Here is a 26,841-nt window from a genome sequence, read left to right on the forward strand (position 1 = left end):
ACCCCAGTTTATTCAGAGGCTGTCCATGTGCTAGGAAGCCTCGAGGCTCCTAAAGAAGGGAGATGGAACGGGAAACAGGAAAGGGGGAGAGAGAAAAGGGATGAGGAGGAAACATGGTAAAGAACTTAGGACAGCAGTCTTAGTCCTTGGTTCCAGAAGTGAATAACCCCAGAGACAGAATGGAGACAACTAAACATTAACAAACCGTGGCTGGCCTCTGGCAGCACCAGGCACTGACAGGGCCCGGCTTCCTGAGACCAGCGAAGGGCGGGGTGGGGTAAATGGTTCAGTCAGTAAGGTGTTCGTTCTGCACACGTGGGGACCTGAATTCAGTCCCCATGACCCCTATGCAAAAGCTGGTCATGGTGGCATACTTGGAACCCCAGCTCCGAGGAGGTACGGACAGAGAAGAGCTCCCTGAGGCTCACTGGCCAGCCAGCCAACCCTACACGATGAGTTCCAGACCAATGAGAGAACTTGTCTCAAAAAAGCAAGGGAGGCAGAGAGCTTCTGAGGAGCAACATCCAAGGTGGATCTCTAACATGTTACTTCTTTTGATGTCACGGCAGAAAAATGGGAACACAGCCAAGGTTATTGTATGTTTTATTAAAAAATTAAATAAAAATAACAATCCATGAAATATATAAAAGTGGAGTCCATAATTCATGGTGGGGACGGCTCAGAAGGTGCATCCGTGGGCGTGGCCGGGGCAGTTTCTTTCTCTTCATATCTAGGAGGCAGATCCAGTGGAAGATGCCCAGGGTATGAGCTCTCAGAGGGTGAACCCGGCCCAGAAATGGTGTATATGAGTTCCCGTTCTCTCTCAGAGGCTGCGCCCTGGCTCTCAGGAGTTGGGGTCCTTCTGGAAAGAAAGAACAAAATTATGAGGGGACATAGTGAAAATAGTGACAGCCCTCAGGTACGAGGCTTCTCTGGATGTCATGCTTCCAGGAGCCTCGGCCCAATCTCGGAGCTGTTTCTCCTATAATTCTACGTTGTTGCTGTTGTTGAGACAGGGTCTCGTGATGTAGTCCCGGCTGGCCTTGAACTCACAGAGATCTGCCTGCCTCTGCTTCCCAGGTGCTGGGATTAAAGGCCTATGCTACCATGATTGCCTATTGTGTTTTATAGATCTGCTTTCATTCCTTACCCCCTTAATTTTTTTTCTTTTTACAAAGGGGTGCGTGCGTGCGTGCGTGCGTGCGTGTGTGTGTGTGTGTGTGTGTGTGTGTGTGTGTGTTTGGCACATGTGCCATACATAGTGCACGTGTGGCGGTCAGAGAACAACTTTCAAGAGTTGGTTCTCTCCTTCCATCATGTGGGTTCCCAGGATTGACCTCAGGTCGTTGGCTTGGCAGCAAACGCTTTGACCCAATGAGCCACCTTGCCAGTCCCATATCTCTTCTTTTTCCTAGAGTTCGCTGTAACATTAAGACAGCCTGGCTTCTGCTGTCACTGTCTTTGTCAGAGAAAAGGCTCTAAGCCTCAAGGTTCAGACATCTCCTAGCAACAACTGGTGCGCCCGCACACTGGCACGCACAGTCGCTGTCTTCTGAGGAGGATACAATAAGGTGTGTGAATATACACAAATAGAACATTAAAAGCCAAACCAACAGCTTGATGGGAGGCAGGAAGGGACACCAGTCACTGGAGAGGCCCCAAAGGCAGGGGACTAGAATTTCAGTTCCACTCTGCTGCTTTCCCAGTGGGTGATCTTAGACACACGATTCACCCTTCAGGAGCCTCCGTTACCTTCTCTGTATTATTCTGATGGTAGCAGTAACCTTCCAGCTAGGGTGACCGTGAAACTCAGAAAATAATGCAAGGAAAACCAGACCCGGCGGTCCTGACATCAATACTGCCATCTCAATGGGGACTTATGTGAAGCCCCTAGACATGGTCTTAGGTTTGGAGAAGTTTATCATTGGAGGAAAAAAATACAGCATTCACTGTTAGATGTCTATCTCCAATTGCCTGGTCTTTCTCCACTGAGCAACATTTCTCCACTGAGCAATGCAGATTCAGCACCCTGGTCCCCAGCTCATGATGTGACCCTCATGAGCCCGCTCCGTCCCCTGGCCATCTCCTTCTCCCTCTCATTAGATAAACTCTCCCCTTCTTTTTGTGGCAAACAGGATCCTCAGACAACTTCACGTTCCTCTAAACCCTGACAAAGGGCATGTGTCCTCTGGCCCCGTCAGCAGGCTGCACATACCCAACATACACTGTTTGAATGCTGAGGTTCTTTTAGCTCCCAGGGCAACCATTGAGTGAACACATATGGGCACCAGGTCCCTAGGGCTTAACTTCTCCTTCTCTGAAAAATGCACACGTTTCGCCATCTACCTTCCCATTTTGCCCTGGGATATTTTTCAGCAACATTTCCTTCCCTCACCACAACCTGGGTCCCCAACTCCGTAGGAGTTGGCATCTGGGGGCCACACACACTGGCCCCTATCTGGCACTGTCGGGAACGCCTACGTGGACACCTTCTACCAAGTCTTAGGAGGTCCATATCAGTACTGCCTCTTCTCGGTACACCCAGCCCTGAAAGTCTACCTCAAATGTCTATTCTCATGTTCCCCCGACTACCGGGGAGCCCTGATCTTCTCCTAGCCTGTGTGACTTGCTTCACCACTATCCCCGTCATTCACTCTGGAGATCAGTGGCCCCCCTCTTCCTCGAGACCAGCCTTCTTCTTACCCTCTCACTATGTCTTGGGTTCTTGCTGCCTCAGGCCTGTGCCATGAGACTCTCCCTGCTTTGGATGTAGGGTGGGGCATGGACCATCTATCTCTTCAATCATCCCTCAAAGCTCTGAGGCCCGAGGCTATTGAACACAGAGAGAGAGGCCCAGCTGGGCCACGTCCGAGCCTCCTCCATTAGAATACTGAAATCCTTCTGAGCATGTCCCCTGGAGCCTTGAACCTCTCTGCCATCTGAAGCAGCGACACTAATGGAGCAGAGGCCTCTGGCCTCCCGTGGCAGCTGCCTGCGTGACAGATGTGTAGTTATCAGAACAATAAAGATGCTCAGAGGTTTCCTAGCAATCCTTCATCACTCAGCCTACGAGCTACCCGAGGTTTCCCGGCTGAGTGTGAGCATCAAGGCCGGAACTCTGACATACCACCAGATACTCGGGCACTCTAACAGTCAACACAGCCTCAGAGCTAGACTGGCCTGCATTCGGGCCTGTTTCTAGAACGGCTGCACATGCCCACTGGTGGGGAAGGGGGACTCTTACCCGGCTGCACATGCCCACTGGTGGGGAAGGGGGACTCTTACCCGTGGTGAAAAAGACTGCAGTAGGAAGGTGGGTTTTCAGCCCGGGGGTGCAAGCTGTTCACCCCAGGAGGTGGGGGGCTGCCCGAGGAAGACTCGGGAAAGTAAGGCGGTGGAGGGGGCGGGAATATTATCACCGAGTCACCTGGGGAAAACACAGAGCAACAAGTTAAAAAAAAAAATCAAAATTAATGGCTTCTCTCTTGCCACCACACACACCATAAAAGGTCAAAACAGCCCTGTGCACTCTGGAATGTAAAGGTAGGCCTGTGACGCTTCCATGTGGAGTAGACTGGATTTCAGTTGGGAGGGAAGGGGATTGAGCTGCTAACAGGTGGTTCTGTTTGGGAGGAACGGAAGATTCCGGAAGCTGATGGTGATGAGAGTGTTGCAATGTCTTGACTATATTTAATAACATTGCATTGTATATACTGTATATTATATAAACATAGATATCCATATCCATATGTATGTAACATTACATTGTATATAGCGTATATATAAACTGTATATACTGTCTATTTAAAACAGTTAAAATAGGGCTGGGGGATAGCTCAGTCACTACAGTACTAGCCTCACAAGCAGGAGGACCTGTGTTCAAATCCCCACACCCATGTAAGACCCTGGGCAGAGTGGCATGCGCCTGTAATCTCAGGAGGAGGAGACAGGAGGGTCCTTGGGGTTCACTGGCTCGCCAGCCTAGCCAAATCAGCAGACCTTTTGTGGCAGTTGTAATGCCCGTCTCCAAAACATAGGATGCCATGTGACTGAGGGAGACACCCAACATCAGCATCTAGCCCTCATCTGCACACACATTGCACACACACATATGAAGGCACACATACACTCATATAACACAAAAGTAAATGAAAATTAAAAATGGCTAAGCCAGGAAGTTTTTTTGTTGTTCTGTTTTTTGTTGTTGTTGTTGTTGGTTTTCTTTTTATTTTGTTTTGTTCGAGACAGGGTCTCACTATGTAGCCCTGGCTGGCCTAGAGTTTGATGTGTAGACCAGGCTGGCCTCAAACTCACAGAGATCTGTCTACCTCTGCCTCTTGAGTGGTGGGATTAAAAACATGTGCCACTATGCCTGGTCCCGAAATAGTAAGTTTTGGGGTACATACAGATTACCACATTTTTTAAGTTGGCTTATAATTCAGAACCTTGAGTTTTCTGGTGGCAATATGGAGTCGGCCTCTATCAAGCAGCCCTGAGCTAACGCATCTGTGAGAATCAACAGCAGCTCCCTCAACTCCCCAGGGGTGCCTTCTGTTGAGAAAGGTTTTCTTGCTTTCCAGTGATAATCTTAACTCATCAAAATCCAGCTGCTGGATAAAGCACAGAGTTGCTCCAATACAGCGCTCTGCACACGGGGCGACGGGCCACGCTGCGCCCCACCTCCGCCCCCGCCACACGGGTACAGTCAAACTTTTAAGAGTTTGGTTTAGTGTCCCTGTTCACTCTAGAACACACCCCTGTGTTCAGAGGAGGAGGAACGAGGGGCCAGAACTAAGTTGTCTCCCAATTCCAATCCTTTACGATTCCCGTGCATGGCACGATGACCTCTGTCCGGAACATTCTAGACAGGTCGCAGCTCTGCTGCCAGAGGATTGAAGAAGGATGGGCTCTGATAGGCCGGGATCCCCAGGTGACAGTGCCAGGAAGAGGTAGGAAAGAGAACCCCACTTCCTTGTAGGGAGGAGACCAGTTCACACTAGTGGCCGGACGTCTAAAAAACCATTTGCCCGGGACCAAGCCAGGGTAGCCCTGAGCAAACTCAGAATTCCCTGGCCTCGGTTGCCACAGCTGCCGGCGGTACAGAACAGCACCTGTCTTGGAGGACACAAAGGACAGGATGTGGCCACTTGCGTCCAGTGTTAAAGTGCCACCTCACACAGAGCAAACCTCAGGCCGGTGACACCTGGCGATGGCACCTTCGTCTCGGTCACCAGCTGAGGGCATTTGTTTGTCTGATGAAGAAACACTTCCAGCTGGCAGTCTCTGCCCCCACCCCACCCCCCACCGCCACTGCCTCAGCCGTTTCCCAGAAGTCACAGAGATGCCCAGAAAATAGATGAAGTCCTACTGTCCTGAGAAGAGAGGACGGGTGGGACCCTGACTTGCTGAAACTTGACAACTGGAAAGGTTCCCTTTGGATTCATCGGAGTTTTAGAGGACATTGTTGGCGGGACTGCGGAGATGGCGCAGCTGGGTTAAGAGCATGTACTGCTCTCTCAGAGGCTCCAAGTCAGGGTCTCAGCACCAGCAGCGGGCAGCTCACAACTGCTTGTAACTCCAGCTCCAGGGGACTCAACACCCTCTTCTGACCTCCTCAGGCACCTCCACATATATCCCTACAAACACACCCACACCCCCACACACACATACACACTACTACTATTACTACTACTACTACTAATAATAATAATAATAATAATAATAATAATTCTTAGTTGGGAGTAGTAGCACATGCCTTTAATCCCAGCACTAGGAAGGCAGAGGCAGGTGGATCTCTGTGAGTTTGAGGCTAGCCTGGTCCACATAGTGAGTTCCAGGACAGCCAGGGTTGCAGAGTGAGACTGTGTCTCAAATATAAATAAATGAATAAATCTTAAAAAAAAAAAAAAAAAAAAAAAAAAAAAAAAAAAAACAAGAAAACCAAGTAAGCTCTTAGTAGGCCTAGGAGCTGAAATCGAATGCTCACTTTAACTATATACTGTAGTGTAATGGACCTGTGAAGCAAGACCACAGGGCAGACCATCTTACAGCCTGCTTTTCACGTGTGTGTGTGTGTGTGTGTGTGTGTGTGTGTGTGTGTGTGTGTGTTTGGTGGTGGGTTATCTGTGTGCTCAGGTGTGCGCACATGTATGAGACAAAGAGGAGCTGAGTTGAGAAAAGGAATCTAGACCAGACCCAGGGAAGCCTGGGGAGGCCTTAAAGCGATGCCCACTGAGACTTAAGCAAAGTGCACAGACAACCGACACTCACCTACAGTGATATGGACCGGCTCCATACTGTGGGCGTGTCCCCCTTCAATTTCGGAGGTATCTCGGCTCGAACTCAAGTTGTTTTTCTTCTTAACGTGGGCCACCACAAAGAAGCACAACCCCACAAGCACAATCAAGGGCCCCATGATCTGCAGAGACAGGAAGCCGCAGATCTGGGGCTCTGTTTCTCCGGTGTCCGTCTCATTCAGCGGCTCCCGTTCCCAGTCTGCGCCGCATCCAGGTACCCAGATGCCCAGGATGCTGATGAGCATGCCACTGGTCAGGAACAAGAATCCAAAGATGAGGCACTGGGCAAACTGGCGGCTCTCTCCACAGATGAAGGATTGGTCAGGGTCCTGGAGGCCTCGCCGCTGCCCCTCCCGCAGATGCAGGCGTGCCCGGGAGCGGGCCAGAATCACAGCGCCGAGCCCAATCACTGCGCACGATGGGCCAGCAATCTTGAGCACCATGTTGCAGTGTGAGAGAGCCTTATGTTGGCATGCCTGGTAGCCAAAGATGGAGAGCAGGACTCCCACACACAGCAGGACCGCACCGAAGAGGAAGAGGAAGAAAATGAGCTTGCTGACATGCCTGTCCCTCTGGTCCCCATCTGGCTCAGTCGTTACTACGGAAGACATGGCCAGAAAAGAAAAGGCTTCCTTGTGGCTCCCTGCCGTGAAGCGGAAATGTGTTTCCTTCTCTCCCGGAGTTTCAGGCTCTGCAAACAACAATAAATGCAAAATTACAACGGATACAGCTATCTACGACCAGCTCTGATCTCTTTTTGACCATTGCAGATTATCACAGAAGGGTGACCTGTTAGGAGGTAGAATATTATGCAATTGGTCTGCTGTAGAACAATGACTTGGCCTATGAGTCAGGAGAACTGGCATCCAAAGACTCCCAAATGTGTAATTTCATGAATATATCAAAAAAGAGGAAATTCAACTACCATGCTTCTGAGATAAGGAAATCTTTTTAAAAATAAATAAGATGACTGGGTGTGGCTTTTCCTGTTCTGAGTCTTACAAACTCATTTCTCCAGGCCAATGAAATAATAATAATAATAAATAATAATAATAATAATAATAATAATAATAATAATAATAATAGTGGCAGGTAAGGGAAGAGCCATGGGGATAATTTCAGACATACAGCTGTCCAGTATCGTATCAGAACTACTCTGAGAATTTGGGTAAGTTTTTGTCCAATAACTAACTTCCCACTTCTTGTTTAAGATTTCCCCAGCTTTTCACTTCTCACTTTATTCTAAGGCGGCATCTGCACACGGCCCAACACCCGCAGTTTCAACAGGACGGAAAGGTAGTTCAAGAAGACAGTGGGTTTGTGGACTTTTAAGCTAACTCTGTCAAAATGTGGTTCTAGGATTCTCAAGATGCCAACCCTAGGGCTGCCCAGACACTCCACCCTCACTGGCAGCTCAGTGTCTGGACCCTGGCATGGCCTGAGAAAAATCTGGCACAACAGGTCAAGTCCAGCCCCATGGCAGAGGCAGACGGTGCCCTCAGGTAGGCGAGCAGACCAAGGCGGGTGGCTGACACTCACCTCCTCCACAGCACCGCCCGCTTCCACAGAGGCTTAGACACTTCGCAAAGCAAGGGTTACAGGGCAATAAAGGCTCACAAACTTGCTGGGAAAACAGAAGTGGGTCCAATGGAAAAGCTCCTCACACAAAACCTCAAAAGGCCGGTACTTCCAGACTATTTTATACTCATACTAGCTGGACATGAGGCGCACGCCTTTGATCTCAGCACTTGGGAGGCAGTAGGCGGATCTCTGAGTTCGAGGTCAGCCTGGTCTACAGAGTGAGTTCCAGGACAGCCAGAGAGAGCTCCATAATAGAGAGACCTTGTCCCAAAATAAAACAAAAACAAAAGAGTATTGTATACTGCCTCCGCCAAACAGTGGTTAAAGGGTATGCTGGTGCGCACAGCATTGGTTTTGAACCAGTGACCTTGTTTCACTTGGGTGAATGGGAGTAAGGGTCCTTACTGTACCACTCTCGAACACAATCCAAATAGAGAAAACTTTAAAATGTGGGGCTGGGGAGATGGCTCAGTGGTTAAGAGCACTGGCTGCTCTTCCAGAGGACCCAGGTTCCATTCCCAGTACCCACATGGCAGCTCACAACTGTCTGTAAGTCCAGTTCTAGGGAATCTGACACCCTCATACAGACATGCATGTAGGCAAAAACACAATACACATGAAATAAAAATAAATAAGTAAAAAAAAAAAAACCTTTAAAACGTAATTTGCCGTTCACATTCATGATCTCACATGAAGGAGTTCATGGCCAAGACCTAAACAAACTAGAAGAGAGAGGACACATGGGCCACAAACTGAGCACATTGGGGGCTTGGGGGCTCAGGGACACCAGTGTAAAAAAGTGTAAAAAGATGAGTTTGGGTAAAGATAGGAATCAATTGATGCCACCATAGGAAGTACTTCCCCCCCTCGCCCCCTCCCCGAGAAAGTGCGATAGAATCAGAAGAAAGTGAAGGGAAAAAAAGGAAGCAGATGAGGCAAGCTTTCCTCTCAAACTTGGAAAAGACACATTCCATGAAGATGCTGTTAAGATGGAAGACTTAAAGCATCGTACTCATTCAAAACACACCTTCCCTTGGATCACATAATCTTACTGCTGCCTTCCCAGATAAGGACTGCCTCAAGTTCTGTTAGGAACTCACTCGGTTCTTGGTGTCCTCATCTTGCAGCGAGTCATGGCCCTCAACTCTCAAGGCAAGTTCCCAAACACCAACAATATAAACAGAAGAAGCCCCAAGCTAGATTTGCAGTTTCTTTCCCCTAGGACACCTAGCCCATGGGCTAGTCCCTGATCCAAACTAAGGTGGGGGGATCGCCTCAGCGCCCCGCTTAGGTGCGCTCAAAACACGGACACACAGGGGCATCCACATAGATGGAAAATTACCTAAGAAACCGAACCCTCTCTACCTTAAACTGTTTCCAAAGCCAACCCCACAAAGCCGAATCCGTCCATAAACACTCCTTTGGTTTTTCCCAAAGCCAGTCCCAAATCAACAGCATCTCTCCGCTTCCCACGTTCCGGAGAGTTGGCAAAGCCAGGCCAGGAGAGGCAAATGTCTCTGCAGGGAGTTGCTGCGGTTCCCGGGGGTGCCGCTTACCTGAGCTGGTCCTGGGACTCTCCGCCGCCGCACGCCTGACTTCCACGCACACCCTCTGCGCGTCCGGGCGCGGAGGGCGGGTCGCCTCCGTGTGCACAGGGCCAGGCGGTGCCGGGTCCGTGGGCACGGCGGCCGGGCGGGGCAGGGCAGGGCAGGGCTGACCGGTGGGAGCTGGCCGCCACCGGGTGCTGCCCTCCTGGGGCCTGGGCGCGCCGCGCCCGAGCGCAGAACTAAGGGCGGCTTCGCGGTCCTGGGACGGTAAGACTTGGCGGTGCACCCGAGGGACGGGGGTGGGGGTGGGGAGGCAGATTGGCCCGCTCCACCAAGCTGGGGGTACCAGCGAGTTGAGATTGTCCCCCTGGCAGCCCGGACTGCGCGGCGGGCAGCTGGTCCCTTTGCAGCCTAGGTACAGAGCTCCCGGGGCTGCCGGGGAGCTGAGCCCCGGCAGAGCAACAGGGAAAGACGAGGATCCCAGTCCGCGACTGAGCCGGGTCCCCGTCGTCCGCCGCCACTGCTGGTCAGAATTCAGGTGGCCGGTCCTACTGCTCTGAGATCTCGACCTGGGGAGGTCACTGGAGCTAGGGTCCCGCAGGGACCTTTCTACAACAGGATATGGGAACACCTGGGCCCGCTAGCACACAGGGGACCTCGTACTCTAGCTTTCAACCCGAGGGCCTCGCTCCTAGACTGAAGTGGATCCCCCATCAAACCCTGTAGTGTGCCACCTCTGTCCCGTCCTGGTCATATATGTGTGCTCACAGCCTTCGTTTGCCATAAAACACCCTTCCTGGTGCTCCAGGGATTAAGCTGTTAACTTTCCCTGACCTTGAACGCGAGTTTCTGATGGGGCTTTGCTAATCCCCGTGCTATTTGTAACCTGCCCCGTGACACTTGACAAGTATCCAACTGTGCTAATTTCCACACCAGAGGTCAGTCAGACCGCGCTGTGAGAAGTGAGTCAAGCGTGCTCTGGACCCGAACACGGAGGCGCCCAGAGCTCTGGGGACTTTCCCACTCAAGCCTTTCCTCCCTAACTTCCTGTCTCCTTGAAAGCCCACCCATTCTAACTCTATAGTTGAGTTAGCTAAGAAGAGGTGAAGAAAGGAAGTGGGGGGAGGAGGGGAGAGGCGGGGAGCTAAGAGGGAGGGGCGGACAGTTACCTGGGCTTTGGGGCTGGTGGAATGGGAAGGGTGAAATGGGGGTTCACCGAGGAGGTTCACAGCCACGGGAGGGGGGCCACTTGTCACAGCGGGGGTGCTCTGAGCACCGAGTCTCTGCCTTACATAATGGTTAATACCAGCATTCAGCACCCAGATTCCTCTGCGGAGTTCCTGCCTTATACCTGCAGCCCATGGCTCCCTGCTGTGTGTCTCCAGCTCCCTGGAGAAGGTTGGGGTCATAAGTGGGTGGGGATCTAGCAATCCTGTTGATTCAGTGAAGGAACTGAAGCCCAGAGGTGAACTGGCCACTGCATCTGCTTGCTCGGGGGCAAGCAGCCAGATGTGCTGAAACCTCATCGTTCTTCCCTGAGCTCGCCTGTCACCCAGAGAACCCACACGCCGTGAACTTGGAGAATGCTTTTATTACATGGTCTTGTGATACCAGGGAGGGACCTGTACAGATCAATAAAAGAACTATCCCAAGGACATTGCAGTCATCCAATGCCTTGGGTGGGGCTCTCTTGGTCAAAGTGTCGAGATACACCAGTCATCCTCTGGAAGGGCACCAAGGTATGTCCGGTTAATGGGCAGAGAACTACCAGTGGTTATTGCACAATAGTGGTGAGCCCTGAACTTTCTAAGAACTCGGGGACCTCACGCAGGAGTAGCCCCCTTCACCCCAGGCCTGCTCTTCACTGCACAAAACGGGTCCATGCCCACTGCCCACTCATTCTCCCCTGCTGGCCTGTTTGAAAGTCAGCCTCTGGCTGAGTCCTGTGCGAGCCTGCAAGGGGCCCTGTTGATACAGCTGCCCCTCTGGTGCCACATGACTTCGGGCTCGCCACCCATGACAGACTTGAATGTCCTGGCACCAAGGACAATCAGATTAGCTCCCCCTGGGGACAGTCGCTGTTTGTGTCTTTTGGAGCCGGCTTGACTAAATCAAAGCCTTGGAAACTGATGGCCCTCGGTCAAGTATGGCTCCGCGGTGCTTGTCTTTAGATCAGGCCTGGTCTTGGGAGAGAGGCCGCATGATCCAGAAGCTGGTCCTTCCCCCCAACCTGCAGGCGGTGGGAAAAGGTGCACCCAGACGGAACCCTTAGAAAAAACGGCATCAACACGAGATTTTAAAACTGAATGAAGCAAGGCACGGGTAGCGCAGAGCTATAATCCTACTAGCCCTTGGGCGGCTGAGGGTCATGAGTTCAAGGACGGCCTGGGCTCCATAACAAGTTCCAGGTTAACTTGGTCTCCCTAATGAGACTTCAGATAACAAAGCAATTCAAAACAAAACCTGGATGTCCTTCAGATCCACCCAGTCCCTGAGTACAGAAGGACTAAAGCAGAGGTGAGTGTGCATTTACTCACCCAGCAACTATTTACTGAGAATTCAATGGGGAGACAAAGGTTTAGAAAGCCAAGGAGCCCCACGCCTGGAGGAGAGCCGTTCTTAAGGGAGCGAGTGAATGGTGGAGGTGTCTGCACAGGTGATGCCGTAGCACAAACTTGTTGGGAATGAGGAAGCCGTGCACTGTCTATGATTGTATAACAAACGGCCCCCAAACTCAGAAGCTGGAAACAATAGAGTTACTGTCTCCCACAGTTTCTGAGGGTCACGAAGGAGGTCAGTTTCTGGGAGTGGCTTCGCCGGGTGGTTCTGGTTTGAGGGTCTCTCCCAGGGCTGCAGTCACATGGTGGGCCAGAATGGCAGGTATGTGTAGGTGTGGCCGGGGCTGGAGCAGCAGCTTCAGGGTGGCTCACGTCCCCGGGGCCAAGTGCCATCCCTTTGGCAGAACCGCAAGAATGTCCTCACCGTGGGGCAGTCGGGGGTTTCCCTGCGGGAGCCATGCCGGAAAGAGCCTGAGGAGGGGACGATGCAGGGCCTTCCATGTAGTAGCCTCTAAGAGTTCGACAATATCACTACCTCCACTTCATCCCAGTCCTCTGGATTGAGTCACTAAATCAAGGGAAGGAGAATTCGGTTGCATGTCAAAGGGCCTGTCGGGGGCAGGTTCTGTAATATCTGGGAGAGGAGGAAAAGAATACTTTAGGCAGAGATAACAGCAGACAGGGGCTGGAGAAAGAACTTTGCGCTGGCTACTCTTCCCAAGGACCCAAAGTGGAGTTCAGTTCCCAGCACTCACATTGGGTGGTTCAGGACTACGTGGAACTCCAGTTCCAGGGGATTGGACACCTTCTTCTGGCCTCTTCAGGCACCAGCACACACATGGTAGATACACACATAGACACATACACATAAATAAAATAAAAATAAACATTAAAAAACAACGGGGGGAGGGGGCGGCGGGCAGAGAGACGGTTCAGCCATTAAGAGCGCTTGCTGCTCTTGTGGAAGCCCCAGGTTCCATTCCTAGGGCCTATATGGCAGCTCACAGCTGTCTAACTTTTTTCAGGGGTGCCGATGCCCTCTTCTGGCCTCTGCCAGCATCAGACACGCACCTGGTGCACAGACAAAATACCCATACCCATAAACATTTTTAAAACTTAATTTAAAAAAAAAAAAAAAGCGCAAAAGCTCTGAGATGAGCATGGGCGTGTTTGGAGAAGAGCAGAAGGCCAGGGTGGCTGAAGTGGGTGAACACAGGGATGAAGACCCTAGAAGAGAGAGGACACATGGGCCACAAACTGAGCACATTGGGGGCTCAGGGACACCAGGAGGCAAAGGCCGCCAGCTTGTATGGGGCCGTGAAGATCACTGTGAGAAGTCTCAGTAGAGGAGACGCCCAGACTGGCTCTTGAGCTTAGTGTAGGATCTGATTTTATTTTTTGAGATGGCCTCTCATGGGGAGATCTGGAGATTATAGGTTATAGGCTCAAGTAATCCTCCTACCTTAGCCTTCCAAGAAGTTAGGGCTGCTGTTTCATTTACTGAATCTTTAATTATTTATTTTGTAATGCTGGATAATAATTTCAGGGCCTTACTTATACTAGGCAAGTACTCTAAACTGAGCCATATTTACAGTTGGTTTTTTTGTTTTTTGTTTTTTTTTTAGTTTTTAAGATGTGTGTGTGTAAGGTTATGTGTACATGTGCCCATAGTGGCCTGGGAGGTCTTGGATCCACCAGTTACAGGTGGTTGTGAGCCATCCAAAATAGGTAGCAGGAACCATGCTTCAATACTGTTTTCAAGACTCCCAGATACTCCTCTGAAACTGCCTCAACTGACCCAGCCACCCAGCTTCACAGTGGATGCTGCCAGTATTCCTGGGGGATTTTTTTCTCCTTCAACCCAGGAGCCCGAAACATGGGTAGGGGTTGACTGATGGGCATGTGAGAATTTAGGGTTCAGGCTGAGTCCCCCATCTGATCCTTACACAAAGGCAACCTTCTGTAGTCACTTGACAGCCTGGATGTCTGATTTCGCATGGCTGATACCAGCTCTGAGTGCCTGGTCACTTCACCAGGTGTGTGGAATGCATGTGTTTGTTTCAGGAAGAGAGAGTTCACCTGGAGCACTCGGGGCCTTACTGCGGTCAACCTTTCTGCACTTATTCAGGGGAGAGACTCCCCCCACCCCCCCCCACCCCCCCCACCCCCCGCCACTTCCAGCACACACATAGCAACCACAGCTTCTGCTCTAAAGGTTAGAAGAAACCAATTTGTTGAAAAAGTCTGAAGGAAAAACAGTGGTTTCCTGGCATGTGGTATTGCTCGTTCAATTCTCCCCTGCCTACTGGACCCCAAGGAACGAATGGTTTCTTCCCAGCATATAAAAGGGGATCAGACTGGCTGGATTTTACTGTTGCCTTTGTTACCTTACTAATTGCATGGGCTTGGGCAAGTAGCATGTTCCCTGTACCTCTCCGTCCTCATCCATGTTACAGAAGCAACGAGACCTACCAGAAAGGCTAAGTATGAGGCAGGTGGAGGATGTCAACAAATGAATTTCTTTTTAACCCCTGTGGTTACTCAGGAGAGTTGAGGATGCCCACAGAGATGAAAATGAGATCTATCTTGGTGGTTCTAAGGGTCTGGTTGCTGTGGCTTGAGCTACTTCCTACAGCATCCCTCCCAGTTCCTCCTGGGCTCGAGAGGTGTGCTTTGGATGGTTGCAGAGACCAGCATGTCTGCACAGTTACTCTCTGTTTCTGCCTTTGTGTTACCTACATTTCTAGAATTTACGAAAGGTGCCTAGTTTCCCCAGAGGGTCATGTGATCTTATAGCCAGCCCATGGGGGAGGGCTCGGGTTCTACCTGCCCCACTTTCTCCCAGGTCCTTCCCTGTTGGTTGTAGCCCCATCTCCAAATTCTCTGTCCAGCCCCTCCACTTCCTGGTGGCCACCGTTGACTCCGAGATGGAGTCGAATCAGTTTACCATGCTCTGAAAATGATAACCTAGTGAAGCGAACCAGGGAAACATGGTGGAGGGAAGGAAGGGAAGCGGGACGAAGGAAGGGAAGAAAGGTCTTACCCTGGTTCCGGCCTCCTTTAGAGACTGTGGGCATTGCACTGGGCAGGTAGAATCCTTTGGATGTTTCTTATATAGGTATTTACAATATTTTAGGATCAGAAGTTTGTGAAAGGTACCTAGGGATAACTCTCAACATGGCCTGACTCAGAGGCACAGGTAGGACGCGCGCGCGCGCGCACACACACACACACACACACACACACACACACACACACACACACCGCAGCTGTCCCAAGGTGCTGCACTACACAGATCCTGGGGTCTGGTGTGTTGGTGTGTGAAGGCTCTTCCCAGGTGTGGCTAGTCATCTCAGTGACACACAAGGAGCCCTCGGCTTCTCCCACAGTAACTTCTGGCCTAAAAAAAAAATTTTTTTTTCTTTCCAGTAATAAGAGTCTAACACCTGAGAGCTGGGAGGGTTTGATAAATAAAAAGGCAGCCTGGCAGCAAGCCAGGCCGCAAGTGCCCCACATATCAACAAAAGGCTTTTTGTGGAAGCCACAGACTACAGGTAGAGCTAGGGCTGGAGACTGTATTGTTTCAGAAAGAAGGAAAAGAAAACCTCTTGTAGGAGCTGGGTTTTCTTTTTTTTAACCTCACTTAGAAGCTTGATGAGGGAAGGAAGAAGATCACTCACACAGGGAGAAAGACCCGCCACCCTGCGTGCTGGGTGCAATCCAGGAGAAACAACTACCTGAATCATCGCGATAGCCGGCCCTACCCATGGCCAGCTGGAGCGGGTGCTCACAGAGGCCTAGCATGCCTTGTGTGTGCTCAGCACCGTGGGAGGTGGGTCCAGCCATGGCTGTCCTGGTCCACAGGTGCGCAGAGGCATTATGCACCTCACAGATTTCATGGCTCCGGAGCAGGCTCGGCGCTCTGTCTGGGACCCTCTGCCTCCGGCTGGAAGCAGCTCTGACTATTAGTTTTGAGTCAGTCGAGGACAAACTAACAAGCTCCTATTCATCCTTTACAATTCCAGCTGGGTGCTCCTTCCCAGTGAGGCCTCCTTTGACCTGCTAATCTAAATGAGCCTGGGCACCTTGGACGCCTGCGACCCTGTGTATTTACGGAACGTTCAAGACCCTTGGTTGGAGCTGTGGCTATTTATTATCTCCTTCAGAGCCCCCCATCCCACCCCATGGGGTGACCTCCTGACCCTTTCTGCCACCATCACCCTTGGTGTTCTGGAGTGCCTGTCCTTGGTGTTTAGCATCTGGCTGGTCCCTGTCACTCCAAATCCCACCTTCATCCTGCTCATCTTTAGCCTGTACATGGTGGCCCACCCGGAACCCAAGCCTTGTCGCCTGAGTCCTTCCCCCTCCATGTCCCTTGGCTGCTACCATCCATCTGCTCAGCCAAGACGGGTGGTACCAGAACAGCTTCTCCGGCTAAACAGAAGCTGCAGCATCAGCCTCGGGACCTCGAACATCCAGCCATTCCTGCTGCAGCATCAGCCTCGGGACCTCGAACATCCAGCCATTCCTGCTGCAGCATCAGCCTCGGGACCTCGAACATCCAGCCATTCCTGCTGCAGCATCAGCCTCGGGACCTCGAACATCCAGCCATTCCTGCTGCAGCATCAGCCTCGGACCTCACACGTCCAGCCATTCCTGCTGCAGCATCAGCCTCGGACCTCACACGTCCAGCCATTCCTGCTGCAGCATCAGCCTCGGACCTCACACGTCCAGCCATTCCTGCTGCAGCATCAGCCTCGGACCTCACACGTCCAGCCATTCCTGCTGCAGCATCAGCCTCGGACCTCACACGTCCAGCCATTCCTGCTGCAGCATCAGTCTTGGACCTCGAACATCCAGCCATTCCTGCTGCAGCATCAGCCTCGGACCTCACACGTCCAGCCATTCCTGCTGCAGCATCAGTCTTGGACCTCACACGTCCAGCCATTCCTGCTGCAGCATCAGTCTTGGACCTCGAACATCCAGCCATTCCTGCTGCAGCATCAGTCTTGGACCTCGAACATCCAGCCATTCCTGCTGCAGCATCAGTCTTGGACCTCACACATCCAGCCATTCCTGCTGCAGCATCAGTCTTGGACCTCGAACATCCAGCCATTCCTGCTGCAGCATCAGTCTTGGACCTCGAACATCCAGCCATTCCTGCTGCAGCATCAGTCTTGGACCTCACACATCCAGCCATTCCTGCTGCAGCATCAGTCTTGGACCTCGAACATCCAGCCATTCCTGCTGCAGCATCAGCCTCGGACCTCACACGTCCAGCCATTCCCGCCGCCTCTGCCGCCCTTCATTCACATGCTCGAGTCCCTTGCTTCTCCCTTCTTCCATTCATCTAGTCCTGTGGCTCACCAGTTCAAACTCTTTCCCCGGGGGTAGTGCCGGCTCTGTGCCTCCCAGTCCAGGACAGTCCCATACCCTAACTTTTGGTCCACGTCTTGTGGCTCCCATGAGTCAGCACAGTCACTGCCTGCTGTGGTGGCTAGCTTTCTGACGCTGTGACAGAATACCTGAGACAGAAGAGCTGAAGTTGGTTTGGGCTCAACAGTTCATCTTGGCCCTGATCACTTGGCCCCTATCTCTTTGGCTCGAGCCTGAGGCAAAGCTGAGCATCACTGTGGAAAGTTCAGTGTGGACCACAGTTGCTCACCTGGTAGCAGCCGGGAAGCACAGCAAAGAGAAGCTGGAGAAGGGGCCACTGTCTTAGCATTGCTTGGAAGGGCACAGCCCAGGACCTCACTCCCGTCCTCTAGGCCACACCTAACAGTTGTACCACTTCCTAACAGTGCCACAGGCTGGCCACCAAGCTTTAATGCATGGTCTTTGGAGAGCATTTAAGATCCAAACCCTAACACCCCGAGTCTCTGCCTCAGTAGCTGAGTTCTGCTGGGGAAAAAAAAACTGCAACTCGGGCTGGAGAAATGGCTGGGAGGTTAAAAGCACTGGCTGCTCTTCCAGAGGTCCTGAGTTCATTTCCCAGCAACCACATGGAGGCTCACAACCATCTATAATGAGATCTGATGCCCTCTTCTGGCGAGCAGGCATGCATGAAGACAGGACATTGTATACATAATAAATAAATAAATCTAAAATAAAAAGAAACTCAAAAATCAGCTGTTATCTCTCTGAGTCAGCTGAAGTGGGGCCTCCGAGGTGTCTGGTCACACAACCCCACGGTGCGGCTGGACTCACTTTCCACAGAAGGTACAACGCCCACCAAGCTCTTTTCTGTGCCCAGGTGACCTCCCTCACTAGGCGGCAAGGCTCTTCAAGCCAGACAAGCAGGTGAACCTTAACCAAGCATGCCATATCTGCCGCACCCCTGGCCTGGTCCCAGGTTGCTCCTCCGTTTGCTATCACCTGCTTGGCTCCTCAGGCATAATGGCAGCCGGCCCCAGTTGGTGCCGGCTTCAAGGCCTTAACCTCCTGCTCTGGCAGTGCAGGGTTTCCCAGTATGGTGAGTGGACAGGTGTCAGCACATGCCAATAGTCTCGTCTTCCATCTCCTGCCGTGAGTTCTTTCTTCCTCAGGAGCTTTCTCTGTTTCTCTCGAGTAGCCTTAGCGGGAACTGCCTCTGTCTATCCACAAGACTTAGAACAGGTCAGAGAGCCTTTTGTTTATTATTATTATTATTGGTTTGGTTTTTTGAGACAGGGTTTCTCTGTGTAGCTTTGCGCTTTTCCTGGGACTCACTTGGTAGCCCAGGCTGGCCTGGAACTCACAGAATTCCGCCTGGCTCTGCCTCCCAAGTGCTGGAATTAAAGGCGTGCGCCACCACCGCCCGGCTCAGAGACCCTTTTGTATAAGGGGCCGATAGTGAATGCTCCAGGCTCTGTAGGCATCTGACCATTTGGCCTCCATGACAGCTATTCCACTCTGCTGCCAAAGCAGCCCTAGACGCAGCCAGCGTATCAGCAAACAAGCAAGGCCGTGGGCCCACAGCTGTAGTCTCGGGCCCTGAAGACGGGATTCTGGGTAATCTTCACATTATAGAGTTTTCCTTTCCCTAAGCGCACAGCTGTCCTGGGTTCCATGGCCATAAAAACAGATGGCAGGCCAGAGTTGACCCTTGAGCTGTGGCTTGCTCACTCCAAAAAGGGAGGTGATGATGCTGGAAAGATGCCATAGTGGTTAAGAACACTAGCTGTTCTTCCAGAGGACCCAAGTTCAGTTCCCAGCATCCATATCAGGTGGCTCACAGCCATCTCCAGGAGATCCAATGCCCTTTGCTGCTCCCCTGACGGCACCTGCACACCACACACACACACACACACACACACACACACACACACACCCTTTTAAGGAAAAGGGATGGGTCCAGGAAGGTGGCGGTATAAAAAACACCAAAAATCCTCCCCTCCCCTTGGACAGCAGCCACACCAGCACCATCTGTCTGAATAGACAGCTTAGAGCTCAGGGTTGTGCAGGCTACTAACTTCCAGCAGGGCAGGACTCAGCCTGTACATTACAGCTACTCTCTCAGGTTCAGGCCTTAGCAGAGAATCAGCTGCCTGCTTCCCAGCCACATGCCAGGTCGCAATGGCGTACCCTAATGCAGTAAGTATTCACCCACAGTTTAGAGGAAACATGGTGAATAAAAGGCCACTGGACTCCAAAAAATGACAGCCCATGCCCCCACTGCTTCTGAGTAAGGGGGTGCAATGTGACCACTGTTGATTTCCCAACCCCAGTTTAAAGAGACAGTGTTCTTTCTCTGCTCTCCCATTCTTCTCCCTTCCCTTAGACATTAAAGACTAAGACATGAGAAAGGATACCTACCCAGGGAAAGTTAGAAAGTGATCACACATGTCCACTAGAAGACCCAAGAAGTCCATAAGTCTACAGCCCCTTCAGGTCCTCAGCACGGAGACAGACTGTAACAATCAAAACGTAGTCACCGGAGATGTAGCTCAGTGCAAGTGTGCTTGGCTAGCATGCATGAGAACTTGGACTTGCTCCCAATGGGGAAAAATAGGTAAGCCAAACTCAGCGAATCCTAGGGGAAGTAGAAGCTACTTCCACAGTTACCACAGTATTAGGTTCAACTATCCTATTGCCAACAGCAAAAATCGCAGGGCATACAAAAAACAAGAGAGTATGGACAATTCAAAGGAAAATTAAACAAATCAAAAGAAATAGTCCCTGAAACAAGCCTGAAGTCAAAGCTCCTAAATCCATGGTTCTCAACCTGTGGGTCACAACCCCCTCACAGAGTTGAATGACCCTTTCACAGGGACACCTAAGACCATCGGAAAACACAGATATTTACATTAAGATTCATAACAGTAGCAAAGTTACAGTTATGAAGTAGCAACGAAAATAATTTTGTGGTTGGGGTCACCACAACATGAGGAATTATATTAAGGTATCTCAGCATCAGAAAGGTTGAGAACCACTGCCCTATATGAAAATGCTCACAGGTCTTTACCTTCAAGGAAGATGTGGAGAAAGTCAAGACAACAATGTAGGAACAAAACAAGAAGCCAAAAAGAAATTTGGGAGCTTAAAAAAAATGCAGTAACCAGAATGGCATTTACTTTAGAGGGAATCAAAGCCAGATTTGAGCAGGCAAGTAAAGCATGGGTAAACTAGAAAATAGGACAACTGGACCTAATCCTTGGGAGCAGAGGAAGAAGCCTGAAGAAAGGTGAGCATAGCCTGTGGAACTCCATAGCCTGTGAAGCTCCATCAGGAAGAGCATCACACACACACCATAGGAGACTCGGAAGTAAAAGAGCAGAGACAACATATGAAGAAAATGGTGGCTGAAAAAAACTCTCAAATTTGATGAGTAAAGACATTCAAGTTTGGCAAACTCTAAATCAGAGCGATCCAGAAAGATCCACTGAGAGTCGTTACAATCAAACTCTTTTTCTAAGCATGAAGGTTCACCTTACTACTGTTCTGTTACTCTGCAGAACCCTGACTAATACAGGTGCCTAACTAGGGCCTTCACCCCTACTAACTAGTGTTCACAGTACTGGAAGAGCATGCTGAATGCTACCAAGGGAAGAAGGTAAACAACAACCTTGCTACCAATACTTCCGTCTACAATAGTGACCGGCCTGCATGACTGCTGTGTAATAGTGGCACACACATGCGGTGAGTAACCAACCACTCTTCAATGACATGCAAAGCCTACTTCACAAGAGGGAACCCACGCCTGACACTGCTCAGGTGGCCAAGAATCTGAAGCTGGATAGGCCAAGGGACTAGAGGGAAACCAAATATCATTGTTCTGGTAAAGGAACACAGCAATAAAACAACTCCCAATGCCATTCTTCTATATTCATAGATCAGCACCTCATTCGGACATCATCAGAGAAGCTTCCTCTTGCAGTACATGGAAACTAGTACAGAGCTCCACAACCAGACAAGGTGCAGAGAGAGAGAGACTTTGAAATAGTCAGTCCTAAATAGGATGTCTTCATCAAAGCCCTCCAATCAGGGCTCAGGGATCTACGCAAAAGAGGAGGCAGAAAGATAGTAAGAGCCAGAGGGGGTGGATGACCCCAAAGAAACAGCATCTTCTGGACAGACCAGGACTGGCACGAATATATGAATTCACAGAGTCTGTGGCAGAAAGCGCAGGATCTGCGCAGGTCCAAGTCCGATGGAGTTCCAGAACTCAGAGGGGAGAGTGGATGTGGGCTCCCACTCCTCACCAAAAAGCTGCCTCCAACTGACATCTGCTTGCAAAGGAAAAATTAGTTTTCTCCAATGAAGTCTCACTGAGTATAGAGACCACCCTTCAGGATAGGCTCTGTGCCCAACAATAGATGGCCAACTGAAAGCAACCTCAACGGTATTTCTGTATTTTTGTCTCATATTACTTTGTTTGGGTATTTTTTTTGTGTGTGGTATTGGTCTTTTGCTTGTAGAAAATGCTTTCTAATTTTGTAGTTGTGTGTGTGTGTGTGTGTGTGTGTGTGTGTGTGTGTGTGTCACATGTACACAGGTACCTGAGGAAGCCAGAAGAAGACACTGGATCCTCTACAGCTGGAGTTACAGGTGTTTCCGAGCTGCACAAGGGTGCTAGAATCACCCATGACTGTTGGGGTTTTTTTTTGAGATTATAATTTAATTAGAACATTTCTCCCTTCCCCTTCCTGCTCTCCTTCAAATGCATAGCCTAGTTGTTATTGCATGCATATGCTATTACTTTGTTTGTTTCTGTTTTTCGAGACAGGGTTTCTCTGTGTAGTTTTGGTGCCTGTCCTGGATCTCACTCGATAGACTGGGCTGGGTAGACTCGAACTCACAGAGATCTGCCTGGCTCTGCCTCCCAAATACTGGGATTAAAGGCATGCACCACCACAGCCTGGCATTCTACTACTTTTTTTTTAAAGACAGGGTCTCACTGTGAAGTGTGGCTGGCCAGGAACTTGTAGACATGCTTGTCTCTACCTGCTGATGGCCATATACTGTGAGTTTCTGTCTAGCATTCATTCATTTAACATGCCAGGTTCTATTGAGTATTTCTTGTGGAGCAAGTCGAACCCAACTGGGGTTCTCCACAAAGAGCAGTCCACACTCATAACCAGTGAACCATCTCGCTAGCCCCTTGATCATTAATAAAAACAGTTCTGTATAAACAAAATTAAATCGGTTTCAAAACAAATCCTGAGAATCAGCACGTCTTCTCCAAGTAACCAAATGCATTCCCGGAATCCTGGCTGTTTTGATACTTCCATAACACATTGTAGCTTCAGCGCTTGCCCTATATTCCCTCACAGTATGCTCTTCAGACCATGGCTGACTTCACCTCTGAACTGCTTCCTCTTGTTCTTGGGCTCAAGCATGATCAAATCTGACTTGTTTACTGTTAGAATTTGGACATTGCTAGGGTTTGGACCAGGCTTAGGCTAACAGGAACCCCCTGGCCACAGTCTCCTGTCCGTGGCTGAATTCATGTTCACACCAACAGTTCTGTATTCAGGAGGGGAATCTGGTGTGCGTAACAAACTAGTCATCCAGATGTTTCTGGAGTTTGACCCACTGGATCTAGTGGGTTTGAGGATTGTGCTATACAAAGCAAATCACAACACCTCATTCATCAACAGGATTCCTATGGATACAGATGCTCCAAGCCCCTTCCCTGATGACCGGCTGCCAATCTCCAGAAACTGGGTGGGCTGAGGCCACAGAGTTTTCCCAGTGCAGGATTCTGGAATGTGCAATTCTTCTCTCTTTTCTTTCTATTTAAAATTGCAGAGGATTTGTTCTTTCCCTCAGAGGAATAAACTTAGAACTGCAGCATACTCTCCTCTCTGGGGGGCCAGTACTTCTCCACCACAAACAGCTGCGGCGGCGGCGGTGGGACAGCTGTAGTGGCTGGCCCTCACCGGGCTTGAGAGACCCGGGTTCTGCCCCCACACCCCATTAGGAAGATCTTTTATGGCAGTTCTTATTAAGGGGCACACTCATGGACGCCCTGTCTTCACGGCTCCGTTTCATTAGAGTTTGGCATAAGCACTTCCATTTTGGTAGACAGTTTTCACACATACAAGGGAATGGTATTGAGCCTTTAAAAGGATAGGAACTTGGACACACGCCACAGCCTGGACGGACTTTGAGACTGTGATGCAAAGTGAAAATAAGCCAGTCACAAAAAGAGAAATAGAGTACAATTCTACCTAAATGAGGCACTTTGAGGACTCAGACTCAGAGCGTCGCATAGTGGTTGCCAGGACCAAAGAAAACAGGGAATTTTCACTTAATAGTATAGTTTTCAAGACTGTATGAATTACAGATAGAGGTAGTAGTTAGTTACAGCTGTACAGCATTATGAGCATGTTTCCTATACCGAACTATGAACTAAAAAATAGGATAGTACATTTTATATTACGTTGTTTTTGCCAACACCACAACCAAGTTCTCTGTCGACTCTGGGCACCAATGCTCTCCTTCCTGAGTGTGTATCCACTTACCCTGAACAGCAGTACAGAGAAGGCTCCCTGGAGGGCTCCCTGGATGGCTCTGATCACCCACAGGTGATTTACCGCCTTCTCCATCCTCAGTGGGGCTCCTTTACACACAGTTCCAATTCATTCTCTCTACCCCTCTCCCACCAGGCCACAAATTATTTGCCAGATCCATCACAGAGCTAAATAAGCCACCAGTCCTTCGGCAATCCCATGGGACTGAGGACTCGCCGGGGCCTGTGACACAGGTCAGTCACGCCCTCCTTTCCCCAGAGAACTCTTTCCTAAACTGGCTGTACCCTTGGGCCTGGCTGGAATCAAAGCCCTCATCTCCCAGCCTCCAGGAGTAAAGGCCTGGGGGGTCTCACGACAAGAGTTCTAAGTGCTGTGTGTGTGTGAGTTGAGTATTACCCAATCCTGAGAGCCAATGGCTTTCTAAATATCGATCTGCACCATAAATAGATGGAGGAGTGGCCAGCTGATGAGTCAGAACAAATCATTTTTAATATTAAAAAATGATGTAATCTTTTTTTTTTTTGGAAAAAAAAAACTTGTAGAAAAATCCAGAGAATAAAATGTTCTCACTGTGCCAGGCACGACTCCCCTAATTCCAGCACTCCAGAGGCAGAGGCAGACAGATCTCTGTGAGTTCAAGGCTAGCCTGGTCTACAAAGAGACTTCCAAAATACAGCCAGGGCTGTTAGAGAAACCCTGTCTCAAAAAACAAAAAACAAAACAAAACAAAACAAAAATCTCACTGTATACAAGTTTCTGTTGTACTGTGTATGTGGACAGGAGGTGTCTGTTGGCTCTTACCCCACAGCAGTAAAAGGACTGATGTTGTTCCAGCAGTAAGTACTGGCTATTCACTAAGAGGGCTCATGCATTACCTTATCAAAGGGGATTTTCCCATAAACGCTCACTTTGTGTTTAGTGATCACCAGCATGCAAACTATGTCTGATCAATTAGGCTACTCATAATTTGTACAGACCATGTGATGCAAAAGTATTTTAATATTTTGGACCTAACATTTGTATTAAAAAAAGTTAAAAATGGCTATAAAGAAAGATATATAGAATACAGGCATGAATTTTTTTGCAAAATAAAATGTATTTCAAAGAAATATGATAATTAATGAATAACAATCTTACAAAGATAAGATTGCCTCTGAATAAAAGTCTGTGCCAACGAAACACATAGATATAAAAATTTACCATGTTGAAAACATATTATTTTAAATAATCTGGCTGATTAAAAAGAGATTATGGTTGTCGTGGAATAATATAATTTACCCGTGTCCACATCAGGTGATTTTCAGTAGCAACCACAAATATCTCGCCGTGACTACAATCTACCTCGTACCCACAATCTCACCAGTGGGTGCAAGCAAACACCTCCGACAGATCAAGTCCTGTTAAACACACAGACCTTTATTAAACATTAGCCAACAATTACACAGTAGTTTATACAGCAGCTTGCCAACAACTGTCTGAAGGCAGCTGTCTGAACATTCCAGAACTTAGTTCTCCCATACTCCCTGTGCTCTGGGCCATCAGACTTTGTCATGGCCATGCATGCATGCAATCACACACACACACACACACACACACACACACACACACACACACACACACACACACACACACACGTCTGAGATATTTCTGTTGCATTTTAGTTTGTTTAGAAAGGTGTCTGGCTATGATCCCCAGCCTGGCCTCAAACTCCTGGGTCACCCTTCTGTCTCATACCCAGAGAAGGTCTAACTACAGTAGCATGCCTTCACACCAACTCCTCCTCTCCAGTCAGCCTGCAAGGGAAAATGAAGGGCACCCCTTCATTCCAGGGCAGGGAGTACTTCTAAAGCCAATGAGCATGACTTGATGCCTCTGATTGCCCTGGGAAAACCCACTGTTAGCAGTCACCGTGACACTTAATATTAACTGGCCAGTTTTCACCAATGAAATGGCAGTTAGCAGAGTCTCAGATGTCCTGTCAGTCACCTGAGTCTCAGGCTGGCAGAATGCCCGTTGATGCTGCCTCTGGGCTGTGTTAGCTAACGTCCTCACTGATGTCCCACATCACCGGGGTGACAGGTTAGCCTAAGTGACACATAACAAAATAGCACAGACCACAGAATTTTAAAGTAGACTATGAGCATTTTTAACACTGTCACATCTCTGAGGAATGCTTATCCAGCTGGGCATCTTTAAATGCAGGAACCCTGGATGATAAAATGCCAGTACTTACACCACCTCAACACATTACAACAGAGGGCGTATGCAACATGCCATGGCGTAAATGCTTTCATTTGAACTTATGACAAAAATCTGTCATTTTTGCCATGAGCAAAAAGGTATACACTTCTTAAAAATAGCTTTAGAGGTCCTCTAAGAAGCCAGCTACCTGTTCAGCAGGCCTGTTTTGGGGGTCAGGGGGTAGGGAGTGCCTCTCCTTGGAGCATGAGGACCCTGCATCCGAGAGCATCCAGAGCTGCTGCCCTTCCAAGCAGTCAAGCTCCCATGATGAGCCCTGAAATTTCTCTGGCTGAGAGACTCTTCCAGGACACAGATCTGTTCCTTCGTGACCTGGTGGTTCCACTAAAGCTGGGAACTGATGACTAAATAGTGGATTCTTTTTCAAAACATTGTTGTTGTTTTTTAATCTTGGCAGCCATCAACCGGCCCACCCAACACAATTCTTCTTTTACTTTGAAAATCAGTGTGCTCCATGAGGCAGAGACATATCAGATTTGCTAATCATGATGTCCCCTTGCACATAACAAAGTACCTGGCTGGCCACCTAGGTGCTCAAAGAATATTTTCTGGAGGGAAGATAATTGAAATGCTATTAACAAGATGAAAAATGGGAACTGAACAGAACCAGGAGACATCCTGATTCAAGGCAGCCGTCAAAGTAGAA

At 49.6% G+C, this 26,841-nt stretch overlaps 2 protein-coding genes across 4 annotated transcripts; one reads left to right on the top strand and one right to left on the bottom strand.

Moving 5' to 3' along the window:
• Nucleotides 1-586: 586 nt before the first annotated feature.
• On the bottom strand, nt 587-9,582 carry Tmem171 (transmembrane protein 171). Of its 2 annotated transcripts, none has more exons than XM_006985768.4 (4): nt 9,434-9,582; nt 6,271-6,987; nt 3,286-3,427; nt 587-859 (listed from the first exon to the last, which is right to left on the bottom strand). In XM_006985768.4, exons 2-4 carry the CDS (start codon nt 6,905-6,907, stop codon nt 664-666), a joined length of 975 nt encoding a protein of 324 aa, XP_006985830.2. In that variant the 5' UTR covers nt 6,908-6,987; nt 9,434-9,582; the 3' UTR covers nt 587-663. The 2 variants fall into 2 exon arrangements, with proteins under 2 accessions (XP_006985830.2, XP_006985831.2); XM_006985769.4 differs by having other exon boundaries at nt 587-862; nt 9,434-9,581.
• Nucleotides 9,583-9,584: 2 nt separating this feature from the next.
• On the top strand, nt 9,585-17,880 carry LOC121822818 (uncharacterized). Of its 2 annotated transcripts, none has more exons than XR_013044829.1 (2): nt 9,585-9,691; nt 10,361-10,532. XR_013044829.1 is itself a non-coding variant. In XM_076552110.1 (2 exons), exon 2 carries the CDS (start codon nt 16,054-16,056, stop codon nt 17,374-17,376), a length of 1,323 nt encoding a protein of 440 aa, XP_076408225.1. In that variant the 5' UTR covers nt 9,587-9,691; nt 16,008-16,053; the 3' UTR covers nt 17,377-17,880. The 2 variants fall into 2 exon arrangements, 1 of the variants encoding a protein (XP_076408225.1); XM_076552110.1 differs by lacking the exon at nt 10,361-10,532 and adding an exon at nt 16,008-17,880 and having other exon boundaries at nt 9,587-9,691.
• Nucleotides 17,881-26,841: the final 8,961 nt, after the last annotated feature.

This window comes from Peromyscus maniculatus, chromosome 15 (assembly GCF_049852395.1).
Source record: "Peromyscus maniculatus bairdii isolate BWxNUB_F1_BW_parent chromosome 15, HU_Pman_BW_mat_3.1, whole genome shotgun sequence".
NCBI classification, from domain to species: Eukaryota; Metazoa; Chordata; class Mammalia; order Rodentia; family Cricetidae; genus Peromyscus; species Peromyscus maniculatus.